Genomic DNA, 26094 nt, shown 5'->3' with positions numbered 1-26094 from the left:
GTGCAGAAAGAAATGGAAAATTGGAAAAAGTTACAACTATCTCTACTGGGAAGGATAGCAGTAATAAAAATGAATGTATTACCTAAGTTCCTATTTTTGTTTCAAATGATATCAGTGCTTAAGAAAGATGGAAACTTGATGGAGTGGCAGAAAGGGATTAATACTTTTATTTGGGGTGGGAAGAAACCAAGAGTGAAACTGAAAATTATACAGGATGTACGTGAGAGAGGAGGTTTTAAAATGCCTAACTTAAGATTGTACTATGAAGCAGCTGTTTTATCACAAATTAGTGACTGGTTTAATTTAACTGAAGAGAGAATGTTGAATATAGAAGGTTATGATCTGTTATATGGATGGCATGCTTACTTGTTATACGAAAAAAAAGTGGATAAGGTGTTTAAGGGTCACATACTTAGAAATGTCTTGCTGAGGGTTTGGAAAAAGTATCAATATAAGTTAAACTACAAGATACCTATATGGGCAAATCCTAGACATGCAATAGAAAACATAAGTATAGAACAAAAACAGGAGGTGATTACTTATAAAGAGCTTCTTTTTATGGAAAGGGGTAAACTGCAATTGAAACCCTTAAATGTATTAAAAGAAGAAGGGATAATTTACACTTGGTTTCAGTATGGTCAGCTTCAAGCTAGATGGAGGGAAGACCAAAAAATTGGTGTTATGCAAAATGAAGAAAACTTGGTAAAACAGATTAGAGATCAAAGTCAAATGCATATTAAAAGGTTGTATAATGCATTATTGGAAATAGATCCAGAAACGGAATTGGTTAAGGACTGTATGATAAAATGGGCACAAAACTTTCAGGAACCAGTGATAGAAACATGGGAAAAGATTTGGGTTAGAAATGTTAAATTTACGCAAGCACAAAACTTAAGAGAAAATTTTTATAAAATGTTTTATAGATGGCATTTAGATCCTAAAAAATTATCATGTATGTATCCAAATTTGCAAGCTAAATGTTGGAGATGTGAATGTGATGATGCAACTTATTATCATATATGGTGGACTTGTAAGAAAATTAAGGCATTTTGGATAAAAATTTGGTGGGTGATGCAGAACATTTTGAAAAAAAGGTTGAAATTTACTCCTCAATTGTTTTTATTGGGCATAACGATGGATTGTACAGCATTAGAGACTAAAGTGATTTTGAACTTAATATTAAGGTAGGACGTAAAGTGAAATTTGGTTATAAGAGTGAAATAATAGGGGGTCAGCCTAGAGGATCTCTGAAGGACCCCTGTGACTTGAGAAAGTTGCAGAGTTCAAAAAGTTAAACCACAGAATTAACACACTTTCTACAGTTGGAGAGTTCAAGAAGTCAAACTGCAGAGGTACTATGTTAAAATGCAGAACTAACCCACATGGAGCTTCCTGCCTAAAGCAATAGGGGAGGGGGGCTAGCTAAAGAGGCAGATCTAAGATACTTCCTGTTTTTTGTTAGTATATAGATACGTATTGTAGGAAGGGAACACCACCAAGACAGTGTCAAAACCTCATCAACTCATGAAGGGGAAAACCCAGACATAAGGAAATGACCTTCCCAAAATAGAACACATAGATATCAGAGTCAGATAGAATTAAAAAGGAAATCCCAGGAAACGATACACAAAGACTCTAGACAAGATCAGGAAAGAAACTATTAACAGCAGAATAAAACAAAAGGTATGGCAGGGGATTAACCAAGGAAAAGATTTAATCAATAACCCAAAGCAATATGATAAGAGTCAAACCGGGGGGTAAGGGCTTACCAAATAATAACATGATCATCTTAAGGGAGGAAGCAAATAATGAATCAGGAGAAAACAAAAGAATACCAAATCAGATAACACAAACACCACCTAGTCTGAAGTAGGAAACGATCAGAATAAGAAAAACAGAGCACACACACAAAGGAAACATAGACAAAAGTAACAATAGAAAACAAAGGATTCCCTTTGATCAAAAGGGTATAAGAATGTATGCTTACCTGGTAAAGATGTCAGCTCACCCAGGAACGCTGGTCTGCGACATCGCTCGATCTGACTTCCTGAAAAATAAAGAAAACTTGCTTTCACGCAGCTTGCTTCTCTCGCAGTTTTGCGCGGTGCCGGAACGCTCTCCCAGCCGGGAAATTCAAATCCTCAGGGGGGGGGAACCTCTCCTCCCTTCTAACAATTGGCGACCACGAAGAATTCCCAGCCAACCCAGCCACCGGACGGGGCCTGGAGATTCATCCCAGCCGGCACGGACCACTTTGTCCGGGGAAAAATCCACGGACCCTGCCCAGAGGTGTCGGGTAGTAAAGGGAGTTTTGAGCCTTTGCCTCAACATCTGCTTGAAAGCAGGTAAGTACCGCTTTAAATTACAATAAAATCCCTAGAATACGGGGCGTATGAGAGTGTGTGAGTGAGTGTGTGCATGTGGGATTTCACCTGGACAGCAGCCTGATCCTACCCCTTTGAACGATCCCTAGCCGCACCTCTGCCTACTGCTAGCTCCACCGAGCCGTGACCGATAGGACAGAGAAAGCAAGGGGGGATCGCCAAATGTAGGACTTTCTGCCTAACAGGGAATGAAAGCCGAGCGAATAGAAGCGTGGAAGGAGGAAATAAATTGCGAGAGGGAATCCCAGTGTACGTCTCAGAAGGTGCAAAGCCCAGACACGGAGATAGTGTGAGGAGGGGCCAGTACTCACTGCTGGGGTCAGCAGGTCCTCCCAGATCCCCTTTTTGGATCTGAAAACTGTGGCGAGTTCCCTACGGAAGGGGCCCGTACTTCGTAAGGGAATCGAAGTCCTTCCCAGAGCTTTTTCTCTGCAAACTTGAGGCGGGCCACCCGGCTAAGTTGAAGTGATCCTTCAGGTGAAAAGACAGGGTCATGGGTAGCGGTAGTTCGCGGGTGGCAGGAACCCCGATTGGAGAGTTGCTCGAGGCCTGGGACGCCAGGCGGATGCCCATTTTAAATGGCATGGATCGAAAACGAGCGGAAAAATTGTGTCAAAAGTGGGCTTTGCTTAGAGACGAAAACGGGAAACAAATTTGGCCTGATAGCGGTACCTTCGATATAAAAATCCTAAAAGCACTTAGACCCAGACTAAAGCCCAGCCACATACCCTATTGGTATTGCTGGGCCGAACTAGCTAGGAATAAGGAATCCTTCATAGAAAATAACACACCTAAGATAGAAACAGATAGAGAAGTGAAGATAAGGGCCCCCTTAATAAGCAGACCCGTACCAGGGAGACAGAGGGGCGAAACTGACTACATTCTAACACACACACCCTTTTCGGCCTCAGATTTAGTAATCTGGAAGAAAGATGCCCCAACCTTCAGAGCAGACCCCCAAACAGTGATCAGGACCCTAAAAACCATTATAGATAGCCACAATCCATCATGGGGAGACATGAACCAACTACTGCATGTTTTTTTGACAAAAGATGAGTTGTTAAAACTTTTTGAAAAAACGGATCAAATTGCTAAACAACCGGTCATAAGGGTCCCGGGTCAGGCTACCCGCCCCAGGGTCGCCTGGCCCCTTGAGAACCCAGAATGGGACTATAACGATGACACCCACTGGGGCACTTATACCAGGGCAAAACAAAACCTACTGGAAGCCCTGGAAGAGATCGGGAAAAAACCCCTGAATTGGTCAGAATTCCAGCGAGTTACCCAGAGGGACCAAGAGAACCCCGATGCCTTCTGGGTCAGGCTTATAGAGGCAGCCACAACTTATGCCCACCTGGATGTGAACTGCCAGAAGGACCAGAGGATTTTAGCCTCGGCCTTCATTGACCAATCTGCCCGAGATATTAAAGAACACTTTCACAGAATAGTTTCTAACTGGTCCACCTTAGATATCTCGGAATTGCGCAGAATTGCGAATTTCGTTTATGACCAGAGAGACAGACTCAAGGAGGAAGAAAGGGAAAGGAAAGAATTAGAGAAAGAAAGAAGGAAAAGGACAGAAAGACAGGAAGAAATGCAGATATTCGCTGCCATACACAGTAACAACAGGCAAACCCAAGGGCGGTTTCCCAGTAATTGGCAACGATGTATTAGGTGCGAGAAGACGGGATGCCCAGCGTATAAATGCCGCCACTGTTTCCGATGCGGGGAATTAGGACATTCAAGCCGGGACTGTAACCAGCCCCCTCCCCGCCGACAAACACGACCCCTCCGAGACTTTAGACATAGGGACAACCCATTTAATCAAGACAGCCAGAGAAACCATTACCACAGGGAACCACCAACGGCACCCCTACCTCCAAACACCTCATTTTATCACAACGAACGAACTAATCCAAACAATAATCATTGGGAGATAGAAAGGGAAAACAACCCTCAAGCTTTATGACTAGGAACAGACGAGGGTGAATTCTCAGCTACCCTCCAAGGGCTTGCGATTCCCCTAAGGAATGGTCCGGAGGGAGAGCCCATGATTTCCCTCCTCATAGGGGGAAAAGAATATGACTGTTTGGTAGACACTGGGGCCACTGCCTCTTTAATTGTCAAACCACCACACAGAAACTCAGTAAAACCTGGAGCTCATGATAAAATAATGGGAGTGGGAGGAACAGCTATCCCGGTAGAATACACAAACGATGTAACAGTTGAAGTAGGTCCCTTTTCATTGAAACATTCTTTCACCATATGCCCCCAATCTCCAGTCTCTCTCCTTGGAAGGGACCTCCTATGTAAATTAGGAGCAACCATCAGGTGTGGGAAAGGGGGCCTTGCCTTAGACATACCAGGAAGGAAAACCTTTCTACTAGCCACTCAAAGCACACTATTACATGCAGATTTGGCAACCCTACCTTCCTCTTTATGGGGATGGGATGCGACAGAGGTAGGACTCCTTAAAGGAGCCACACCAGTTACGATCAGAGTAAAACCTGTTTTTCTCGCGGTTTTGCGCGGCGCCGGAACACTCTCCCAGCCGGGAAATTCAAATCCTCGGGGGGGGGAAACCTCTCCTCCCTTCTAACAGTATCTTAAACAGAATCCTTGTTCAGATGTTAGGATTTATATTATGCTATCTGAACCTTTTGGCCAAAATAAAGCTTTTTCTGATTTCGAAAATTCATCTCTTTATTTTTCCAGGACAATATCAGCAGCCAGGCTGTTGGTAGCGCAATATTGGAAGAAGGATTCTTTGCCTACTATTGACAACAATCTCTGCAGTTAGGAGGTCTAAGGCACGTTGATTTTGTAGGACCACTGCTGCCAATGAATCTATCTGGTCTTGGACTTCTTTTTTTTTTAAAAAAGTAGTTTTTATTGAATATAAATATTAAAAAAGACATACGTAACATATACACAACAAACATTTATACAACATATACACAAAAAGAGTGTAATTTCTTCTTAAGCATTTTTTCAGAGTGACATTCTACAATTCTACTTATGATATATTCCTTCACCTCTCCTTAATCTAATAACATTTTTTATTATATATATATATATATTTAAATCGGTAATATTTCCCCTATATTTTTTGTATATTTCTGATTTTTAACCAATTATACCAATTATTCCATATTTTATAATAGTCTGATTCTTCTCTTTCTTGTAATTCTTTGGTTAACCTATCCATTTCAGCGCATTCTAAAATTTTCCCTATTACTTCTGTTTCACTTGGTATTTTTTCTTGCTTCCAATTTTTTGCGTAGATTATTCTTGCAGCAGTTAATATGTGAATTGTGAGATATTTGATATCCTTAGGGTATGATTTGTTAAATATTCCTAATAAAAATGTTTCTGGTTCTTTTTCAATCTGTGTTTTTGTTATTTGTTCCAACCATTTTTTGATGTTAGACCAAAATTTCTTTGCTGCCGAGCACGTCCACCATAAATGATAGAAAGTCCCTTGTGCCTTTTTGCACTTCCAACAAATCGGGCTATTTTTAGGTTGTATTTTTGCCAATCTGGTTGGAGACATATGGCACCGATAAAACATTTTCAGTTGGTTTTCCTTGTACGCCATTGCTTTCGTTAAATTTAGGTTTACCTGCCAAAACTTTTCCCATTTTTCCAAAGGTATTGTGTGTTTGATGTTTTGAGCCCACTTAATCATTGTTTCTTTGACTGTCTCTTCTTCCAATTTATAGCGTAGAAGAAATTTATAAATTCTACTAATTAATTTATTTTCTGAATCTAATATAATTTTATCTATTTCTTGTTTTTGATTATAAATTTCATATGTTTTTATATATTCTCTGTATTTGGATTGTATTTGAGTATAAGTCCACCAGTCTATTTCTCTGTGTAAATCTGTCTCCAATTGTTGTTTTGTCTTTAATTTGCCTTGATAGTCAATTATATCTTTATATCTAATTATTTTTGTCTTATCTGTTAAATTTGGGTGCCTAATTGATTCTGCCGGTGCTAGCCAATTTGGTATCTTCATATAATGTTGTTTTTTAATTTTAAGCCAAATTTGTAATAATGAGTTTCTTATTGTGTGTCTTTTAAAATATGAATGTGTTTTGTATTTCTCATCCCACATAAAGGAGTGCCAGCCAGTTTGGAGTTCGTGTCCCTCAATTGTTAAAATTCTAGAATCCTTTAATTCTATCCAATCTTTGACCCACGATAGTACTGCTGCTTGGTAATATACCTCCCAATCAGGGAGTGCAGCTCCTCCTCTATCTTTTGTATCCTGAAGCAGCTTAAATTTTATTCGTGGCCTTTTCCCTTGCCATATAAATTTAGATGTTATTTTATTCAGCTTTTCAAAAAACGGTTTATTTATTTTAATTGGGGTGACCTGAAACAAATATAAAAATTTAGGTAATATAGTCATTTTGATGGCCAAAATTCTTCCTAGGAATGAAATGTGTAAATTTTCCCATTTTTCTAAGTCTTTCTTTGTTTGTTCTAGTAATTTATCATAATTGTTTTCTTTAATTGCTGATGTTCTTGTAGATAACCAGATTCCTAGATATTTTATTTTTTTTGTTGTTTGGATTTGTATATTATCTATCAATTCTTTTGTTTGGATTTCCGTAAGGTTTTTTACAATTAGCTTCGATTTACTTTTATTGACTTTTAGTCCGGCCAGTTCTTCAAATTCTTCTATTTTTTGGAACAAATTAGGTATAGATTCCATAGGATTTTCTGTCAAAAACACCAGGTCATCAGCAAAGGCTTGAGCTTTGTATTCTTCTCTATTGATCCTTAAACCTTCAATTCCTTGGTCTTCTCTAATTTTTTTCAACAGGATTTCCAATGATAGAATATATAGTAAGGGGGAAAGTGGACAGCCTTGTCTGACTCCTTTTGTTATATTAAATTTGTCTGTTATGTCATCATTCATTATTATCCTTGCTGATTGCTTGGTATAGATTTCTGCTATAATTTTCCCAAATTTTTCCCCAATTTGCATATTTTGTAGTTGTTCAATCATAAATTTCCAATTTTGATTATCGAAGGCCTTTTGGGCGTCAAGAAAAACCAACGCTGCCTGCTTCTCCGGGTGTGATTCATAATATTCTAGAGCATTAAGTACTATTCTCATGTTGTTCTTTATTTGGTGTCCCGGCAGAAATCCATTTTGGTCTGGGTGTATATATGTATTTAATACTGATTTAATCCTTTCAGCCAAGATTGCTGCAAATATTTTGTAATCGGCATTCAATAATGAAATAGGTCTATAGTTTTGTATTAACTGGAGATCTGTATCTTCTTTTGGAATGATTGTTATTATGGCTTCTGTCCATGAATTTGGTATTTTGGCTTTCTCCATAGCTTCATTATATAATCGCAACATATTCTCTCCCAATACTTCTTGCATTGTTTTGTATATTTCTACCGGTAGCCCGTTGGGTCCCGGTGTTTTATTGTTTTTTTGCTTTTTCAGTACTTCATCTAATTCTAATTTGGTTATTGGCCTGTTGAGAGTTATTCTTTGTTCTGTGATTTTTGGCATTCCTGATTTCCCTATGTACATTTGTTTAATCCAGCCGGATCCAGGCAACCAAGAAAACCACCTGTCAGTTGTTTGTAACCTCTGACTTATCTTGGATGCCCTATCCTGCAATTCCTTGGCAATTTCTCTGACCACACCTGATTTATTCATATAGAAACAACAGTCTTCACATACCTCCTCTCTCTGCGGTTAGGAGGTCTAAGGCACGTTGATTTTGTAGGACCACTGCTGCCAATGAATCTATCTGGTCTTGGACTTCTACCAGGGTTCCAGCAATTTGGCTCAGGCTTTTTTTTTTTTTTTTTTTTTTTTAATTTGATTTATATGCCGCCCTTCTCCGAAGACTCAGGGCGGCTTACAATGTGCTCAGCAATAGCCTTCATCCTTTTGTATATTTATACAAAGTCAGCTTATTGCCCCCACAACTGGGTCCTCATTTCACCTACCTTAGAAAGGATGGAAGGCTGAGTCAACCTTGAGCCTTGGCGAGATTCGAACCCTGCAGTAATTGCAGGCAGCTGGTCTTAATAAGCTTAATAACAGGGTGCTTTAAACCCCTGTACCACCAAGGCTCTTTCTTGGAGTTCCTCTGATAATTGCTGAAATTGTATTACTGAGTGTGTCACTCTACCTACACCTGTTCCACTGCAGTTCCTATCCCCATGATTACTAATAGTGGGACTAGGATTGGTGCCCGTTTCTGAACATGCCCCATGAGAGGAACAGGGATGGTATGTTCTCCACTGACAACATCTATTTTAGGAAAAAGGTGTACTAGTGTGCATGTTCCGGTCCAATTTGTTGGCAAACATAAATACACATCCTTCCCTCAGAAGAAGAAAACTCCTTTTTCCCTTACACATATGCCAATGTTCATGGAGAAAGCATGGGTCCGATGGTTCTTTTCATTAGTCCAGACCCTCAAAGTCCCCGCCACAAACATTCCAGCAAGCGGCTGTAATGGGACTTCTAGTGAAGGGTCCTTTTGCTTATCTCTGAGGATTGGATCTTCAGAAAGATACCGGGAGGTAGTATTCCAGGGGGAAAGAAGACACATAAACCTGTGTTGGACCTAATGGAGAGCCAGATAGTGAAGCGAGGGGGCTGGAACAGACTGGGGCTCCTTTCCTTGGATACCTTCCAGGACCTCTTCCATCCTCCCCATCTTGTGATGATGGCAGTTGGTGGTGATGAGAAAGTGAGTGGTGTGCAGAAGGAAAAAGATCTTTGGTTAGTTTTACATCCCTAAGGTTCATTCTAGGACCAAGGTACACTTCTGATGGACATTGTTCTTTTGTCAGGGATCCTATAGGTCTACCAGGTTTCTGATGTCTCTTTACACACAGGGAAGGTGACCCTATGATTTAACAAGGTTTCGACCCAATTCCAGTATCCCTGATATGCAATCTGATATGCAATCTCCTCTTTTCAATTGTTGTAGGGGCCCATTCTCCTTTTGTATTCCCCCCCTGTACCGGGATTGTTAAACTCTTAACCTTAGGTCTAGGGGTTGGTTTAGGAATAAGGTACCCACTCCACCTTCTGATGCCACGTTGTTGGCGGGAGTGGACTTGACCCAAAGTGTCCCCATTCAGTGTCCTGATGCTGCTAGGTCCCCTGGGATTCTTGACATCTTCAAATCCTTCCACAGAGACAAGGGGGATTTCTTGAACACCCACAAGGCCTTAAGAATGCAAGACCCATAGTTTACAAATTCACCATGTCAGGAAGAGGGTTAGGGATATGTGTAACTTGGGGGTAGGGCAATATCAATCGTATTAAAACAATACCAACAGAAGGGCTAAAGTAGCTGTTGCCCAGAGTCCCCACACCCAATCTTTCTCTAGCATGAGTGTCTTTAAGTAGTGCACACTGGATTCTATTACAGTTGATGGATTTTACATTACAAACTACAGTCATGGAATATTGTCTTCCTCCGTTCCAAGCTTCGGCCGTGCGCTGGGAACCAGCTTCCGGGGTGGTTCAGCAAGGCTGACGATCACCACCGTACGTTGAGAGTCCGTTGCTGGTAGGACTCAGCAGGGTGTATTCTTCTTGAACTTCAGCACCAATGGCCTGTCAGTTTTTGTTACCTGGTATGTGACCGGATCACTCTGGTCTGCAGGCTTCAGTCTCGTCCAGTGGATCCAGGATCTTCCTTCTAAGGTCTTAAAAGCACAATTACAAAACCAATACATCTGGGAGAGTGCGCAAAGGAATCTGATCAGTTGTAGTCCTCTTCAGTTGGGAAACAGCATAGGCAACCACTCAATCCTAAGAAAGAAAAAAATACAAAAATAGTCCAGATGATGATGAATGCTATTCCCACTGGTTACTGCCCACCAGTCCATTGGTGAGATTCCACCTTCCACTCCTTTGGGGCTGGCACGGGCCCTTTCACTTGGGGTTTAACTTCCTTCCAGCTCCGGATCAACATCCAATCATCGTGGTGGAATTTGTGGACTGGAAACTTCAAAGGTGGTGTTTGGGCTAATAATCCTTGTTTTCTAAAAACTTTAAAATATCTGGACAGTTTATACACATATTGTTTCAATACTTTGTCTCTGGTTTCCAGGGAATTAATGCATATGCTTCCTGTAGTGAAAACTACTCCAAACAACAGTTCATATGATGATAATCTTTCTAGGTTGGGTATAATAAAACTCTTGACACCACTGTTGCTGTAGCATTACTGCAGAGAAAAGCTTCAACCCACCCTGTGAGGTGGTCCACTATGACCAATAAATATTTTACTCTCCCCACTTTTGGTAATTCTGTAAAATCCACATGAATACATTGAAATGGTCTTAAAGCTGGTGGTCTCCCACCCATCTGTTGTTTCCTGACAGCTTGTTCATTCACCTTTTTACAAATCAAACATTTGTTTATAATTGATGTTACTAAAGGATATATCCCAATACAACCATAGCTTTTTAAAAGTTCATCTACAATAGCTTGAATTCCCCAATGACTCCACCCATATTTTGCCAAATGAATGCACTATCCCAAATGCATATGTGGAATCTGCCTATTAGCACACCCCCCTTTTTTTTTTTATTTATGTGCCGCCCTTCTCCAGAGACTCAGGGTTACAATGTGCTAAGCAATAGCCTTCATACTGTTGTATATTGTACAAAGTCAGCTTATTGCCCCCACAAACTGGGTCCTCAATTTACCTACCCCAGAAAGGATGGAAGGCTGAGTCAACCCTGAGCCTGGTGAGATTCGAACTTACTAATTACAGACAGCTGGAGTTAAATTACAATGCATTTGTCTACTGAGCTATCCAGGCTCCCTATCCATAGAGCTTAATTTAATGAATACATTTCAAAGGTTTGAGCAGACCAATTTCGAGGCAAACCCCTTGCTTCCAGGATCTCTTTAGTGTTTCCTTTTATAGTAGCATATCCGTAAAAATTGCTTCTCCTTTCTCCAGGGGTGTTCCTCCAAATCAGGTCTTATTTTTGTTTGTAAATCAATTACTTCAGCACAATAATGTTCTAATCCAAACTGATCCATTGATCTGGTGTTGGCTAAGAACTGTGCTTGATTCAAATTGTGATCTGTAGTTAAAATGAAGTCTGTCTGCTGCATTAAAATTGTTTCATTTTTGTTTAGAATTCTGGAATCAGTTAATCACCGCCCCGCTTTACTGAAGGATGGTTCTGACTTGATGTGGGGTGCTTACAATAAGGGCTCCCCCCAAAGGTCAATTTCCTACTTTCTGAGCCAACACCCCTTGTGCAATTCAATTTTCTGTGTTTACAAAGAGATTGAATGGCTTTTCCAAATTTGGTAAACTTAATACAGGAGCCTTGGTTAAAGCTTGTTTCAAATTTTCAAGGCTTCCTCTTTCGTGTCCCTCCCATTTCAAACTCCAAGGTCCAGATTCAATTAATTTTGCATAGAATTACCTTAATTCTTGCTTGTTTATAGATAGAGGCTGAGACGCCACCCCTTCTATTCTATCAGGAGTGATTTTCCTATTCCTGTTGGAAGGAAAAAAAGAAGCCTTTTCCTTTAAGGATTGTTGAAAGGCAGAGCTTCCCCTTCCTGAATTCAAAACTCCCGGCTGGGAGATTACTTCGAAATGATTGGAGGTCAGCTGCTTGAGAGTAGAATCAGTTTATTGTTTCTAGGAAGGCGGGCAAGAAACAAATACAAGCACATCGTTCCGAGGCTAGCCTGTCTTAACTGTAAGAGTAACCCTTTTTTTTATATCCTAAAACATCTTTTGATTTTCTATGTGACCCTCCAAAGTCTCTTGATTTGGCGTGAGAATTCTTTGATTTGTGTGTGTGATTGTTTTATGGTGTTTAAATCCTGTTTTTGTTTGTGATTAGGTTTAGGTTTAGGTTTTATTAAATTTGTATACCGCCCTACTCCCGAAGGACTCAGGGCGGTGAACAGGCACAGGATAAAATACAGAAATACAAAAGTTAAAAACTATTTAAAACCAAATTAAATAATTTGGCCCACGACAATTAAAATCCCAATAAATTTAAAACAAATTAAAATTTCAGTTTAAAATTTAAAAGAAAGGGGAGAAAAATTAGGCCAGGCCGGCTTGCTGGAATAAGAGGGTCTTAAGAGCACGGCGGAAGGTGCGCAGATCTGGGATCGTCCGTATCTCTGGGGGGAGCTCGTTCCAGATAGTGGGTGCTCCCACAGAGAAGGCCCTCCCCCTGGGGGCCGCCAGTCGACACTGCTTGGCTGATGGCACCCGGAGGAGCCCCTCTCTATGAGAGCGTACCGGCCGGTGGGAGGCTATTTGTGGTAGTAGGCGGTCCCATAAATAACCAGGTCCTAAGCCATGGAGCACTTTAAAGGTGGTAACCAAAACCTTGAAGCACACACGGAAGACCACCGGGAGCCAGTGCAGCTCGCGCAGGAGAGGTGTTACACGGGAGCGCCATGTTGCTCCCATAACCACCCGCACGGCCGCACTCTGCGCCAGTTGGAGCCTCCGCGTGCTCCTCAAGGGAAGCCCCATGTAGAGAGCATTACAATAGTCCAGGCGGGAGGTGACGAGGGCATGAGTGACTGTATGTAGAGAGTCCCGATCCAGAAAGGGACACAACTGGAGGATCAGGCGAACCTGATGAAAAATCCTCCCGGTCACGGCCGTCAAGTGCTCTTCTAAAGACAGCCGTGAATCCAGGAGGACTCCCAAGTTGCACGCCCTCTCCGTGGGGGCCAATGATTCACCCCCAATAGTCAGTGACGGCACCAACTGACTATATCGGGACATCGGAAACCACAGCCACTCGGTCTTGGATGGGTTGAGTCTGAGCCTATTCCTCCCCATCCAGATCCGCACGGCCTCCAGGCACCGGGACATCACTTCAAGGGCATCGTTGGGGTGGTCCGGGGTGGAGATGTACAGCTTCGTGTCATCAGCGTACTGGTGGTACTTCACCCCAAAACCACGGATGATCTCGCCCAGCGGCTTCACATAAATGTTGAACAGGAGGGGCGAGAGGACCGACCCTTGCGGCACCCCGCATATGAGGGGCCTCGGGGTTGACCTCTGCCCCCCTGTCAACACAGACTGCGACCGGTCAGAGAGAAAGGAGGAGAACCACTGCATCACAGTGCCTCCCACCCCTAACTCTTCCAACCGGTGCAGCATGATACCATGGTCGATGGTATCAAAAGCCGCTGAGAGATCTAATAGGACCAGGACAGAGGAGCATCCCCTGTCCCGAGCTCTCCAGAGATCATCTACCAACGCGACCAATGCCGTTTCCGTGCTGTACCCAGGCCTGAAGCCCGACTGGAATGGATCCAGATACGTCGTTTCATCCAGGTGCTGGGGGAGTTGTTGCGCAACCACACTCTCAACAACCTTCGCCACGAAGCGAAGGTTGGAGACTGGACGATAGTTTACCAACATTGCCGGGTCCAGGGAAGGCTTCTTGAGGAGAGGCCTCACCACCGCCTCTTTCAAGGCGGCGGGAAAGTCACCCTCACCCAACGAAGCATTTATAATCCCCTGGAGCCAGCCTCGTGTCACTTCCCGGGAAGCCAGTACTAACCAGGAAGGACATGGGTCCAATAAACAAGTGGTCACGTTCAGTCTACCCAGAATCCTGTCCACGTCCTCAGGGGTCACAGGATCAAATTCATCCCAGATAACATTCTCAAGACCTGCCCCTGTCTCTGCCCCTGAGACTACCCAGTCGGAGTCCAAATCTTCCCGAATCTGAGTGAATTTGTCATACAGATACTGGATCTTAAAGTTCATTTTTCATCACGGGTGTAATTGTGAACAGTCACTAAATGAATCAGTCATTAAAAAAACACTACCTATGCTTCCATTCTTATATCTCCCTCCTCTCGTCCCACCTAATCTAAACCTGGCTTGGATTTATTTTAGTCAGTCTCAGCACTATATTTCAGCCTTCCTTAGCCAGATGCCTTTAAAATGTGCTGGATATGTGCCTATTATGTCAAGTCAGGGAGTTGTCCTTCAGCATATCTGGAGGACACTAGGTTGGGGAAGGCTGCTGCATCCAGATTCACCTTTATTCTTTTTTTTTTTTTTGAAAACATTTTTTATTTTAAACATAACAAAACATAAAACAACCATCATCACTACTCCAAAACGGCCCCGGCTGTTGCCCTGCGATGAAAAAGCCCTCCCTTCTTTTCTCAACCCCCCCCTCCTCCAAATCTCGGGGCTGAAGCTGAGCCAGGACTTTGGAGATGCCAAAGGACCTCCACGCGCCCCCGCTGGTGCGCCCAGGCGCTCGGAGCGCGACAGGTTGGGATGATCTCGAGGGATGCCCGCACCGCTTCTTGGAAGTGGAGATGATGCGGGAAAATGTCGAGGGAAACCGATTTGGCGACGGGCCGACCTGCAGCCCCACCACCGCTGCTTGAACTTTTTACCTTCCTCACCCGGGTGGCCGCATCCATAGCGGAGCATCCCAAGCCAGAGCTTCGGGTAGGCGAGCGTCGCTGGGGCGCTCCTGTAAAGTGCGGCATGAAGAGGCAGAGCCGAGGAGGAGCAAAACGCCCTTAAGCTGGGAAAGTTGGGGGGGGGGAATTGTGTGTAAAACCTAAGCGAAAAACCCAGGCATCTCCACGGCGGAGGCAAAGATCCAGCACCCGGTTCAGGTCCCTCCACAAGTGACTCTCAGCCATTAAGAATGTAGATCTTCTCACCCTCAGCACTGTATTTTCCGCAGAAGCCACTTAAACATCCAGCTTGTCAGAAATCAAGACAGGCAGGGTAGGCCAGAAGGCTGGCTAAGTATGGAACCCAGTGTGAAGATGCCTATTTCCTCACAGGATCAAGGAAAGGCAAAACTTCTATTTCTGAACAGAAGCAAAAAAAAAAAAAACCCTCTGGGTTACACACCCAAGTAGTGTACCAGAAATCAGGCTGAGTTATTTTTATACAATTTACCACAGAGAGAATTGCTGATTGGTTACAAACTTACATGGCAGTCATATATTCCCACAAAGCAAAGCCATCACATGAAACCCATAATTGATTAGTAGTAAATCTTACTTCATTATCATATAAATCGACTATCTTGGGTATGATTTTTGCTATGCTAATGATAAACTTTGCTCACCTCTGGAGCCTTGTCCAGATGCCTCTAACTACTGCTTAAGCTAAACATGTCACCTTCCTTGATTTCAGTAACAGGTTCATTTGCAAGATGTCTTGGCTAAGTATCAAGGGTCCGGTCTGTTTGTCTATACAGTTAGTCCTCAACTTACCACCATTCATTTAGTGACCAAAGTTATAACAGCACTGAAAAAAGTGTCTTCCAACCATTTTTCATACTTATGACTTTTGCAGCTCCCCATGGTCATGTGAACAAAATTTGGATGCTTGGCAACTGGCATGTATTTATGAAGATTGCAGTGTCCCAGGGTCATGTAATCACCTTTTGTGACCTTCTGACAAGCAAAGACAATGGGGGAGCCAGATTCAGTTAACTGTGTTACTAACTTAAAAACTACAGTGACTCACTTAACAAGTGTAGCAAGAAAGGTCCCACCTTAGCCATGAAAGTCAGCTGGGTGACTTTTGGCCAGTCACCCTCTCTCAGCCCAACCCACCTCACAGGGCTGTTCTGGGGGAAAAAGGTGTGTTAGATGTTTCTCACCTTGAGTTATTTGTAAAATAGAGGCAGGATACAATAAATAAAATGAAAATAAGATGAATAAAAGGACAATGCCTAATAAGATGGAACTGAACCCAATGGTTGGGATTCACAGTGAATAGTAATGATTTTAAAAAGTTGTAGAACTTTTTTATGCAAATCAAATCACATTTCCTTCTACTACCTTATTGCCTAACCATAATGATTATATGCCATCATCTTGTTGACTATCACTGACCACATAGATTTGGTCCAGGATAATCTATTCCTAATCTGGTCTTTCAAGTCTTCCAAGCGGGCACCCATCAGCACTATAACCGAGTCCTCCCTCCTTGCTACCGATTGTCCTCTTGTTTTTTTCCACTTTTCCCAATGATGGGGACTTCTCCAGTGTCACAGGTTCTTTTATTGGTATTCAAAGTCAGTTGCTTAAAGACCCTTTAGGCAATCCACAAGCAAGCACACTACTCCCAGTTTCTTCTCACTGGTTTACTACCATTTCTATTACCTATTACTAATACTAGACTACTGCAATTTGTGAGCCCTACTGCCAAAAAATAGTACTTCTGTCGCTTAGCCCTAGGTTGTTTCCAGTGGGTCTATTTCCACAGAGTAACAAAAACCACTACCCACCCCTCCCACAATTACTCCAGCACAACAACACCCACCACACCCAGCTGCTTTTATAGCTGCTGGTTGCTGGGCAGTTGAGCTGACTGGGAAGAGGTTTTAAAGAGGCAGGGAACCATTAGCCCAGATGGTAGTCAGTTTCTCACATCCGGAGAGCTAGGTCTTTGCATCACGTGTCTGAAGTAGAATAATTGGAGTCTGGTCATCTGTACCTCAGGTGAGACCTCTGGATTGATTTGATCAATGATCCATTTGTTTGTTTCCTTGGCTCTTTATGGTATTCTCAGGAATTTTCTCCAACACCAACATTCAAAAGTGTTAGTCATATTTTCATCATATTTTCATCTTCCTTGTTCAAATCCAACTTTCACTTCCACAGAATGCCACAGGGAATATCATTGCTTGTATGATTCTTATCCCAAAAAATTAACTTAGAAAATACATGCGTAAAACAATTTGTCTATACTGTAATTATTCTATGTCCTGCAAAGAGGAAACTATTTAAGATACAACATCCTGACTTCATCTATGACAGGCCTGGAGGTTGCAGAAGCTGACTAATAGGGCTAAGTACATACTAATTGGAACTATTTTCCATTTACAGTGGAGGCTCTCAAGTGACTTAGCTCAGTGCAGAATGAGGCAAATAAAACAGAGTGTCAGCATTCCAGAAAACCCCCAGCTCCCAGTAAAGACGCGGAAGCAGGCATTTTCCAAAGTTCTCTTTACTAGAATAGGTAAACTGGCACATCTGGGAAATCCCGAATCTGAAAAGCCCGGGCTTTCCTTCAGTAATTCAAAGCTCCCAAAACCACCCCCCTTCTCCCCAGTCGATCACATGCTCCAATCAACGTCCGTTCCACCTCGACCCAGCCCCTGACCGATAGGAAGAATGCTATTATGTCTACTAATTCCCCTCTCCTAAATCCCCCCTCCTACTTTCCCACACATGAGGAGGTGGCAGCATTGAAGCTTCCGGCCTAATATGGCTTCCAAGGCTGACACAGAGGAACACCTGTCATAACTGGGGAAAGAAAGGGTTGTGAGAGAATGTGAAGGAATTTAAAAGAATGCCAAAATAGAATTAGACATGATTTTAACACCAAAAAGCCATAATTAAAATTAAAAATAAACCAGGGGTGCCTGATTATTATCCTAGTGCAGTAATGGCAACCCTTTTTGGCACTGAGAGCCCAAACCGGAAAGTATGTTTGCATGCGCATGTGCTCACGCATGACTGAGCGCCAGAAACCAAAGACCATCTGGCCGGTGCGCATGCATGTGCCGGAAACCAGAAGAGCAGCTGGCGATGGCGTGCGTGCCCACAGAGAGGGCCCTGTGTGCCACCTCTGGCACGCATGCCATAGGTTCGCCATCATGGTCCTAGTGAGTTGAAGCTATGATATCTGAAAATAAAGGAAGGTTGTACCCCAACCATCTATCATTCTTCCTTTGATCAGAGATGAGCAGAAACAAGTTACTGCCATAGATGTTTTTCTCCAAATCTGTTTATGGAATGTGAGGCAATCACCCAACCATTTCTTTAGAAAATAAATAAAATAAGCCAAACTGGTTTACAAGGAAACAAAACAAATACGATACCTATAAGTAGCATCAATGAAGTTTTCTATGGACATCCCTGGTCACTGATTTGTCTGGGGGAAATAAAGTCTATTTCAAACTTAATTCTGACCTCTGTATATTTCCTATTAGGGGGGAAAAACAAAAATAAAGAGAGGCATTGCAGTTTTAAAGAAATACAGTTAGAGATTCAGGTTGAGATGCTGTTGGTTAAAAAGGAAAAGATACCTTTAAGATGAGCTTGTCCACTACGTGAATATATTCAGGCAGTTTTCCAGGCACCAGTTACACAGGAATCCTAACCCTAACAGCAATGATAAAGGATTAAATCTGCAATTTGATGTCACAGTCTAATCTCTATCCTTTCATACAAGTAGTCCTCAATTTATGATCATTCATTTAGTGACTGTTCAAAGTTATGACAGCACTGAATAAATGACTTACGGTCATTTCTCATATTTATGACCATCACAGTGTTTCCATGGTCATGTGTTCCACATTTGGGTGCTTGGCAAGCAGCATGTATTTATGATGGTTGTAGCATCCCAGGGGACATGTGACTGCCATTTGTTGCCTTTCCAGTCAGCTTCCAACAAACAAAATCACTGGGGGAAGCCAGATTCACTTAACAACCATGGTGATTTGCTTAATGACCACAGCAAAATAAAAGTCATAAAATCAGGTGTAACTCAATTACTGCTTTGCTTAGTGACAAGTGTAGGTCCCAATGATGATTGCAAGTTGAGGACTACCTGTTCTTGTATCATGATGTTGCACACAAGTATAGTGCAATTTAGTGCTTCCTAATGGATTTTGCAATTATGTTTGGAAGAGTTAGCAGTAAAAGGAAACCAGGCCACTAAAGAACATAGTGGCTGGACACCATCAAAATGACAACAGCCAGAGCACAGAATAACTCAAAGAAGTAGTGCAAGATTGGAAGACATGGAGAGACCAGACCCATAGACTCACCAAGAATTGGACACAACTGAATGGATAACATCATCATCATCATCATCATTACTGATTTATGCTCCAAGCAGTTACCAAGCCCTAGCCTGCTTTGGTGGCCAGCAGACTAAAGTACTGTTAAGTAACACCAGCTGCCTGCAATTACTGCAAGTTCAAATCTCACCAGGCTCAAGGTTGACTCAGCCTTCCATCCTTTCGAGGTAGGTAAAATGAGGACCCGGTTTGTGGGGGCAATAAGCTGACTTTGTATAAAAAAGAACACTGCTTGGAGGGGGGGGAAGCCCTACTAAGCAGGTATATACAAAAGTATGAAGGCTATTGCTTAATGCATTGTAACCCGCCCTGAGTCTCCGGAGAAGGGCGGCATCTAAATCGAACCAATAAATAAATATACTGTTCCTCCATTGCATTCGCTTGTTCCGCTGCGCCGTTTGTACTCGTATGGAAAGCCGAGCTAAGCCCCTGTGTGGACCCAACGGATCTCAGGAACTCCCTCCAGAACTTGGTTGTAAACTGGACTCCTCAATCTGAGATGATTCGGCAGGGTATTCCGTGTAGGTGGTAGATGTGTTTGGTGAACAGTTTAGCCAGTTTTTTCACGGAAGGCAATCCAGAGAAAGCAGTAAAGTACGCTTGCTTGGAAAATAAGTCAATAACTGTCCTGATTATGGTGTTCCCCCCCACTCTCTGGGAGTTTGACTATAAAATCCATTGCAATTTCCTCCCAAGGTTTGCTGGGGCTTGCCACTTGTTGAAGGAGTCCAGGGGGCTTTCCTGGCCTCGTTTTCATGGCTGCAGAGGTGGCACAGCTCTTTACGTAATCTTCCACATCTGCTTTTATTTTTGGCCACCAGAATTGCCTTCTAGCGAGGTGCAAGGTTTTCAAAAACCCAAAGTGACCGGCCAGCTTCGAGTTGTGACTGCACTGTAATACTTCCAGTCTTAAGGTCACAGGGACATATAGCTTGGACCCTTTCCATGCTAGTCCATCCCGCATAGTTAAGACATCTTTATTGTCCATGAGCCAGGGATCTGCTGGTAGCGCGGCTTTCAGTGTGGCTGTCAGTTTGTCCCGTCTGGGGTCGGGTGGCCGCCTGGTCTGGCTTCTGGTGGTGAGTTGCGCTGCTGGTTGTGCGGGAGGAATGATGGCGTGGACTACTTCCTACTGGTGGCTGTCAAACTGTGGTTTTCTCAACAAGGTGTTGTGACCCAGGCCCACGTAGTTGATATTAAATGCAAAACAGTTCCAAAAAACAAACATATTTTATTAAAACAGCTGAGAATGAGTTAATTTGAAATTAAATGAAAGCAAAGTCCTTAAAACACCAGTCTTCAGTTTATCTCTGACCTTGGGATAATTAGGCAAACTGCCAAAGGCTTTTCTTGGCAACAGTTCAGGAACAGAAGAAATAACTACAGCCAAACAAGAAGCAATTCTCTCAACAGTTGTTTTCCGGCAAAGAGGCCAAGAGCCATTGATGGTCTTTTAAGCCTTATGGGATGGGCCAATCATCTCTTGGCCCTACTCCCGAGTCATCCTCTCTGCTTTAGCTGCTCCTGCCTTCTGGCAGCTCTTCTCATATGTGCACTAGGAACAGGCTCCTCCTGTTCCTCTGCCTCTCTACTGTCAGCCTCTGGAGGCTCCAAAGTCCGTGCATCACTCCCCAATGGCCCTGGCCCCATCTCTGCCTCTGTCAGCCTCCGCTTTTATATTGCTTGCTTGCTATGGCTGCCATTGTAACGGGGGAGGGGGGAGCTGTCTGGGTAGTTGGGAGGGGGGAAGTGAGCTGGTGGAGATGTCTTGTAACAGGGAGTGAATTGGAGAAAGTTTTCCTCAGCGCTTTCTCTGCAGCTGGGAGGCGTGCTGATAACCAGTCAAGGTCAACTGTCCTAGCATACCAGAAGGATGGAACCATCAGAAGCTGCACCCCACATGACCGCTTGGGGGGATGTGGATTGGATAATCCTGACTGGACCCTTGGGGGGAGGGTTTTAGGGATGTTTCTATATGTGATTTTCGCGCCTATTGCCTCAGACCTTGCTTTTCTTTGGTTGCATTCAGTTCATACTCAGTAAAAGTACCTTTCTCTACAAAAATGGAGTCGGGGTTTTTCTTTCTTTTTTTTTTTTTGACAAAAAAATTATTTTTAAACAAATATATTAAAAAACAAATAAAAAACCATCTTCAATGTAAATACAAACAGTGTGTCGGCTGGTTACAAGTCTTTTGTGCATCTTCACTCTATTCATATATATCCATGTATTGTTATCCTCATTAATCATATGTTTAACTATGGCTGTTTCTTCCCTCATTTCATACAAAATAATCTAAGATTTAAGTTAATTTGTATTATGCCCTTCATTCTCCTAAGTCATTCCAATAACAGTACATCTTTATATTGTATTTTATATAATTCTACATTTCTTGCATTGGAAAAATCTCTACCATATTTCATTTCCATGTCTTTTTATCTAACCATTGGTAAAATAGATCCCATATCTTATAATATTGTTTAACTTCTTGTTCTCTAATTTCAAATGTCAATTTACTCATTTCTGCACATTCCATTATTTTCTTAATAACTTCGTCTTGCGTTGGCATTTTCTCATTTTTCCAATTTTTAGCAAACACAACTCTAGCCGCTGTTAATACATTCACAATCAAATATCTCAATTCTCTATTGTATATTTCAGGTACAATCCCCAATAAAAAAATCTCTGATTTAAAGTCTATGTGTTTTTGTGTCATTTTTTCCACCCATGTGTGGATTTTAGTCCAGTATCTTTTAGCTTCTGTACACGTCCACCACATATGGTAATATGAGCCCGGTATCTGATGACATTTCCAACATTTTTCCGATTTATTCTTGAACATTCTAGCAATTCTCGTCGGGGGTAAGTGCCACCGGTAAAACATTTTATACAAATTTTCTTTATATGCATTTGACATTGTCATTTTATAATTTTGCGACCACAGTTTTTGCCATTTCTCTAAGTCAATTCCATGTCCAAATTTTTTCCCCCAAGCAATCATTGTTTCTTTAACTTGTTCATCCTCCAATTTAACCTCTAATAGATATCCATACAATTTTTAAATTATGTTTTCATCAGTACCTGTTAAGATTTTATCTAAACTAGTCAAATTGTTATAAAAACCTTCCGTCTTATAATCTTTATTATTATTATTTATTTTTTATTATTCATATTTCTATGCCGCCCACTCTCCGAGGACTCTGGGCGGCTTACATCAAAGACAGTATACTAAATAGCATATTGCCCCCAACAATCTGGGTCCTCATTTTACCCACCTCGGAAGGATGGAAGGCTGAGTCAACCTTGAGCCGGTGAGATTTGATCCACTGAACTAGCAGTCAGCTGAAGTAGCTGCAGTACTGCACCCTAACCACTGCGCCACCTCGGCTCATTATCATGTCTAGACTGTATTTGCAAATAAGAAAACCAATTCATCTTTATACCTTGTACTTCTAATTCTTGCAAAGATTTAAGTTCACCCTTTGTATTCTTCCTTTTGAATCTTCATTCCCTTTATATCTTTATCTTCTCTAATATTTCTATTTAGCACTTCTAATGTTAATACAAACAATAAAGGTGACAGTGGACAAGCTTGTCTCATATCTTTTTTATTTCAATAGACACTGTGAATTCTCCATTTATTATTACTTTTGCTGTTTGTTTGTAGTATATGGCTTCTATGTCTTGAATAAATTTTCTACCAAAGCCCATCTGTTCCAGCTGTAATAACATAAATCGCCAGTTCATATTATCAAAGGCTTTGAGCATCTAAAAATATCAAAGCCATTTGCTTTTCAGGATGTGCCTCATAATATTCCAATGTATCCAGGATTATTACCATCTTCTGCCACCAGTAGCCTCCCACTGGCCAGTCCGCTCCCACAGAGAGGATCTCCTCAGGGTGCCATCGGCCAAATTATGTCGGCTGGCAACACCCAGGGGGAGGGCCTTCTCTGTGGGAGCCCCTGCCCTTTGGAATGAACTACCCCCAGAAATGCGTAAGATCTCCGACCTCCATGTATTTCGCTGTGCCCTCAAAACCTTGTTGTTCCGCCAGGCCGGGCTATCAATGTAAAGATTTTAATTGGTTTTAAATATGGGAGTTTAAATTTGGGGGTTTTATAATTGAGCCAATTATTTAATAATTTTAATTATTTTAAAATTTTGTCTGTCTTTGTGCTTTTAATCAGGCTGTACACCACCCTGAGTCCTTCGGGAGAAGGGTGGTATAGAAATAAAAATAATAAATAAATAAATAAATAAAATATTCTCATATTGTCTTTAATCTGTCTTTTTGGCAGAAACCCATTTTGATCGGAGTGTATGAAATTATTTAAATATCTTTTAAGTCTTTCTGCCAATATTGAAGCGAAGATTTTATAGTCTGCATTTAGCAGGGAAATAGGCCTATAATTCTTAATTTGTTGTGGATCAGTATCCTCCTTTGGAACAAGTGTAATATATGCTTCTGACCATGACTTGGGTAATTTCATCTTTGACATGACTTCTTTCATGACTTCTAACAATGGAAGATTCAGCAATTCCTGTAATGTCTTGTAATATTCTGCCGTCCGGGCCTGGTGCCTTCCCATTCTTTTGTTTTTTAAGTGCTTCAGTTAATTCCATCATCGTTATATTTCCTTCTAACATCACTTCAGTGTCTTTGGAAATCTGGGGTAGTTTCGCCTTTTGCAGGTATTGTTTAACACTTTCCTCCTCTATATTCTCTTGCTCATACAGTTTTCTATAATAGTCTTGTATAATTTTTTTTCTTCTCTTTGTTTCCATATCTAATTTGTCCTTGGTCATCCATTAGTTGTATTATTTTTCTTGATTCTCTCTCTTTTTTCAGTGTGTATGCTAACCATCTATCTGGTTTATTTGCATCTTCAAAATAGTTCTGTTTGGCACTTCTGATTTTTTGTGCTAAATCCTCTTTTTCTATTAATCCCATTTTATGTTTAGTTGTGTCCATTTTTATTTTAATATCCTTTTTTTGTGGAGATTTCTGGAATTCTTTTTCAAGTTTCTTATATTCATCCTCTAATGTTTTATAAGCTTGTCTTCTCTTAATATTTCTTTTCCTTGTATAGTCTATAATCAGGCCTCTAGCATAGGCTTTCATTGTATCCCAAAGGTTTTGCATTGACCTTTGACTACCATATCCTGTGCCTAAAATGGCCGCCGCGGTTTTTTGAGCTCTGCTGGGGATGGGGCTTCTTGGTGAGATGTGGAGGCTTTAGGGTGGACTTTGACTATGTCCCCCGTTATGGACTGGTAAGGGGAACATTTGGGGCTCGGCAGGTCCACTTTTTACCTACCTAGGTCCCCAGGGGATGCCAGGCGAGCCGGAGCTGCCTCCCCATGAGGTGACCCAGATGGCGGTTTCTTCGCCGCGGTCTTCGCCCGAGTCAGCTGGGCAGCGCTGTGGCGTGGCGGCAGTGGGGCGCGGCTGGGCAGAGCCCCCCCCATGGACCCCAATTCCATCGGACCCAGACGGCGGTTTCCTCGCTGCGGTCTTCGCCCGAGTCAGCTGGGCGGCGCTGTGGCATGGCGGCGGTGGGGTGCGGTGGGGTAGAGCCCCCCCATGGACTCCAATTCCATCGGAGTCTAGCGATGGCTGGAAGACCGTTCGGCGACAGCCTCCCTGGAGTCAGCTGGCACCCGCCGAAGGTGAAGGAGTTGTCGGCGGTGTGCGTGGAGGGCTTGTCGGTGGCGTGGAGGGCTGGTCGACGGCGGAGCACCCCGTCCCAGACGCGGCTTGGTGGAGGAGAGGCCGAGCCGAGGGAGACGAGGAAGGCTGCGCACCGAGATCAGGCTCCACCTGCCTGCAGCTAGGGGGGGTCCTTCTCCCCCCCTTCCCCCCCTCGCCATGGGACCGCAGCGTTTTTGGGGCCGGTGGAGGCACGAATCCGGAATTACTGGCTCCCCTGTGGAGGGAAGGTGTCTTGGAGGCCTGTCTGCACCGTCCAAGCGGGTTGGGCCGAGCAGGGGGTCGCAGGTGGTTGAAGGCCTTGCCTGGATGTTCCATTTCTGCTGCTTTGACCCCCGGACTGTTTCTGCTGCAACCACCTGGGCTGGTGATGGCATCTAGAGCCCTTGCCCCCTTCTTTTCCAGCCCTATAATGGTCGTCTCTCTGGGTGTGGTTGCCCGCCGCCGTGAGAGGGCAGCTGTGGACCTATTGCGTGACCAAGTCATGTTGCAATGGGAGAGCATCAACGACCTGTGGATCCCACCCGGATGATTGTCCACCTGGCCTAGGAACCTCGCTGCAGTGAGAGGGCAGTGAGGATTACCATCGTCTGTCTTTTTCCTATTGTCGTGAGAGGGCATTTGGAAATGCAGGCTTTATTGCCTATTGCTAGGGTGGATTTTGGATTTTAGACCTTGAACTACTGACCTGTGATCTTGATAGCCCCCGCTACCATGGACATTCCCATCTCTATGTTTGAGTATGACTGTACGAACTTATACAACCGCGGACTTGGTCGCCTTGAGAAATTCCCCCCATTCTTGGGTGTGGCCAGTGGGCCTTGCAAAGACTTACCTTAAGGACGGGTCTTGGGACCCCGAGAGGTGGCACAAGGATTTTAAGGGTTTTAAGGGACATAGATTGAGAGGTTTTTTAACAAAATTTTTAGCGAAAATTTTAAGGGGACCCGGGCGGGCGACTAGGGTGGGTTTGGGGGGTAACCCACAGGGGTCGGGGGGGCTAGGGGGCTAGTTCCTATAGTGGGGAGGGCATTGCCATCGACATTGTGGGTGGGGGGGGGCAGATATGGCGGGAGCAGGGGGCCATATCGTGTTAGGGGAGGACGCACTCGCTAT

General features: G+C 42.9%; 1 protein-coding gene across 1 annotated transcript in view; it reads right to left on the bottom strand.

Moving 5' to 3' along the window:
• CCDC106 (coiled-coil domain containing 106) overlaps positions 1–24737 on the bottom strand; it is a 70845-nt gene extending 46108 nt beyond the window's left edge. The window contains 2 exon segments of the mRNA XM_070944773.1: positions 1988–2047; positions 24587–24737. Of these exon segments, the coding sequence (XP_070800874.1) occupies positions 1988–2047; positions 24587–24737 (211 nt within the window).
• Positions 24738–26094: the final 1357 nt, after the last annotated feature.

The sequence above is a fragment of the Pituophis catenifer genome, unplaced genomic scaffold, assembly GCF_029215685.1.
Source record: "Pituophis catenifer annectens isolate HBS135680 unplaced genomic scaffold, rPitCat1.0.hap2 SCAF_5, whole genome shotgun sequence".
Lineage (NCBI taxonomy): Eukaryota > Metazoa > Chordata > Lepidosauria > Squamata > Colubridae > Pituophis > Pituophis catenifer.
This window is presented reverse-complemented; position numbering and strand designations above follow the sequence as displayed.